Genomic DNA, 3,774 nt, shown 5'->3' on the forward strand with positions numbered 1-3,774 from the left:
AGCACGGGCAGGGGGGGGGGGAAAAACACTTTTTTTTTTTTTTTTTTTTTTTTTGTCCTTTTTGAGACTGGCCGCACCGCACTCAGCCAGTGAACGCTGTGAACCCACCGGTCATCCCTATATAGGATCCGAACCCGCAGCGGGAGTGCTGCCACGCTCCCAGCGCCGCACCCTCCCAAGTGCGCCACGGGCTTGGCCCAAACATGATTTTTTAAAAAATACACTTTGCCAAATATTCATGTGATGTCTTATATGAGGACTGACATTATGTTAGGGTATTACGGTTACAGGAAATAAACTCAACCTAGTATTGATCGGTGATTTAAATGTCAAGGAGTTAAGCCTGCAATGAAGCAGGCAATGCAAACAGCTTTGTTTGGCTGTAAAACTACCAATATTCCTGAAACAATGAGCTCATCATCAAATTCTTCGTCTTCCACACCCACCCAAAAATGTTTGTTCATTTTTGCTTTGGTTTTCCAGGCAGCTGAGAATGAAATAGAGCAGTGGTTCTCAAATATTAATATGCATGAGAATCACCTGGAAGGGTATTAAATCACAGTAAGGGGGTAGGGCCTGAGAACTGACATTTCTATTAAGATCCCGGTGATGCTGGTGATGGTGATCCAGGAACCCCTCAGATAGAAACCCCCAAGGCATTGTGGTGTAGAGCATAGGGCATAAGAAGGTGGGTTTAAATTCCGGAGCTGTCCTTATTAGCAAAGTTAATGAGTTAATTTGTTAACGAGTTAATTTGTTAAGCAAGTAATCTCTCTGAGATTGTTTCTTCCATTTTTAAGTGGAAATAATAAAATTCACTTTATTAAGGCCATTATAAGAGGTAAGTAAGATGTGTGTAAAGCACTTAGCTCACTGCCTGGCATATGCAAGTATTAGTTTTAAAAGATTTCACTGATTTCATTTACTATAAGATTTTGTTGTTAGTCATGTAAATATTTCGAATGATCTGGGCAAGCATGTCTCTCAAACAAATAATACTGTTTATTTAAATAACTGAAGCAGTTTTAAGTACTTCAATACAATTCCACTTCAGAATTTCCATGCCCTTTTTCAAGCTGGTGTGTATGTGTTTTGTTTTGTTTTGTTTTTCTTTTTATTAAACAAGTTCTTCCTCCCCATTTACTTCTTACAAGGTAGAAAGTTGCATAGTGCATTGGGAATTTCATCCTCTAATTTGGCACATTGGAATTATAGCATATTTTGATGGGTAGGTGGTAGAGAGCAGTGAAAAGGTCACAGCTAGAATGCAAACCCTGGCTTTTCATAATTCAAAAACAAATTAGTATCTGACCACAATTTTGTTTTCTTGCATTCAGAAACAGCCATATAAACATCCACATGGTATGGAATCAGAGCTCCTTCAACATGTAGAACCTAGCACCCCATCTCTAAAGAATATGATTCAGTATATCTAGGGTGGGGCCTGGTCATAGTCATTTCACAGTATCACCACAGGTGGTACAGAGATTACATTTCAAGAAACACCAGGAATGGCCTGGAATAGTCTAGACTGTATTCAAATTCAGATTCTGCTGCCTAACTAGCTGTGTGGAATTGAGCAAATTTTCCAATCTAGCTGTGTGGAATTGAGCAAATTTTCCAATCTTCTTAAATCTTGGTGTTGTTTATGTGAAGTGGCTCTATCTCATTTATCAGAGCTATATGCAGGTTATAGTGAACATACATAATGTGCCTAGAGCAGTGCTGGGCAGGAAGCACTCAGACGCTCTAGTACTGTGGTGGTTCTATTAAAAGGCCAGACATGGAAGCTGGACAGATAAGATAAACACAGAAGTTCGTAGGTGAGTAGCACTGATATGAAGCCATTTGGCTCTGTGAATCCATAAAATATTTATTAAGCCATGGGGAAAGAGAATTCTTCAAAGATTATGTTAAAGTGACGGATTTCTTAAAGTGCCTTCAGATCAGACACATTCACAGCTAATTTCTTACTTGTTATAAATTCTTTTTTTAGATTCAAAACTCCTTTTTTTGGATGCTTTAAAAACAAAGATTGCATTCAATCAAATTGTTTAGTCCAATCTATTGAATCAGCAATCATTTTTTTCTGTGCCAGAACATTAATTTTCCATTCACTGTAATGTGGCAAGATAATGTCCTTTTATGAAAATATTAAACACTTCAGGAGAGCCAAATGAAGCTGTATTAATACATGACAACAGAGCCAATATTATTCAGTAACAGGATAGGAAAATCCTGTTTAAAAAGAAAACATTATTACTATAAAGACATCTTATTCAAAGAGTTATGAAATACCATATAAGTACATGTTACTTTAATTTTTCTCAGTGTCTTTGTGGCTGTAGTCTCTTTTAAGCAGTTTTAACATACTTTATTCTTTCTATAGTATGGTCTTTCCCAGCTTGCTGACATGTTCCTAATTTATGTGCTTAAAATTAGTAGTGTGGTGTTTTCTACTTCTTGCTATTCGTGAAGATCTAACTTGTCAGTGGAGCTTTCAGAAGGTAATTTATCCACCACAATTGCATATCCATTAAACAAAGCTTAAGAACAGACAATCCTAATGGAGTTTTCATTTATGGATCCTTTAGGCTTCCCCAAGGACAGTGATCAACATTAATTAAAACATCTTGAAGTCTGTAAACCACAATTACTTCTGTATCAGATGCAGCAAAGAACTATGAATTATCATTTGAAAACAAAGAGGATGTACGAAATTTCTGCTTTCATGCAGATGCCACTTTAAAGCAAGTATTCTTCAGAGTCACCACAATTAATGCAACTCATTGCCCTGGAGAACCAGTGTTTTATATTTGTAATTTGTTATGCAAGAGAAAAAGAGAGGCCTCATGATATATGTGGTAGATGTCATATTGCCTGCATGTCTAGGGAATGGAGACTTTTTCTTGAACCTCTCCTGAAGTGGTAGGAAGGTGTGCAAATTAGGGATTTGTCATGTATTCTCCATGGAAATATGTATATGATATGTAAATAAAGATGTCATTTTGAACTAGTGGGACTTTCAAATATTTCCTCCTAGGTTGGACACCGAGGGACAATGAGAGACTATCCAGGCTTTAGCCCATCAGTGGATGCTGAAGCTATTCGTAAGGCAATCAGAGGAATTGGTGAGTGATGTTTTACAATTCCTCTCTTAATGTTAAAGCAAAGCAGGAAAGATACAGTCTAAAAGTGCCTAGGTTTGCCCAAGTTGGCTTACTCAATTAGAGAAATTGTCAGGATTCTTTTAAATCATGAAATGATGAGGAAAGGTATAGGGAAACCAGTTTTATTAAATCTTAACATTTGCCATATTTACTTAATATTAATAAGTACCACCACCACTGTTGCTACCAACAGCAACAATGATCATTTCATAATAAATCATTACAGATATAGTCCTTCTCAGTTCTTCCTGGATCTCATCCTACTCTGTTCCCTAGAGATAGATATTATCCTAAATTAGAGTTTATTCCCATGCAACTTTTAATACTATAACTACATATGTATGTACATATTGTTTTGCATGGTCCCAAACAGCATAAAGGGGAATCATGCTGTGTACATTCTTTTGCAGCTTGTTTTTATTCTTTAACATTATGCTTTTGAGATTTATCCATGTTAATATGTTTAGCTCTAGTTCATTAACTTTAACTGCACAGTAGTCTATTGCATTACTATATTATAAGATGGGAATATTGATGGAACATTTAAATTGCCTACAATTCTTTTCTATTATAATATAAAAATACTGTAATGAATAGTCTTGCT

General features: G+C 36.2%; 1 protein-coding gene across 1 annotated transcript in view; it reads left to right on the forward strand.

Annotated features, from left to right (window-relative positions):
• Window positions 1–3,774, forward strand: part of ANXA3 (annexin A3) — a 70,413-nt gene that overhangs the window by 28,495 nt on the left and 38,144 nt on the right. The window contains exon 3 of the mRNA XM_008577936.1: window positions 3,044–3,131. Within this exon, the coding sequence (XP_008576158.1) occupies window positions 3,044–3,131 (88 nt within the window). The remainder of the gene's footprint in view (window positions 1–3,043; window positions 3,132–3,774) is intronic.

This window comes from Galeopterus variegatus, unplaced genomic scaffold (genome assembly GCF_000696425.1).
Source record: "Galeopterus variegatus unplaced genomic scaffold, G_variegatus-3.0.2 Scaffold1607, whole genome shotgun sequence".
NCBI lineage: Eukaryota > Metazoa > Chordata > Mammalia > Dermoptera > Cynocephalidae > Galeopterus > Galeopterus variegatus.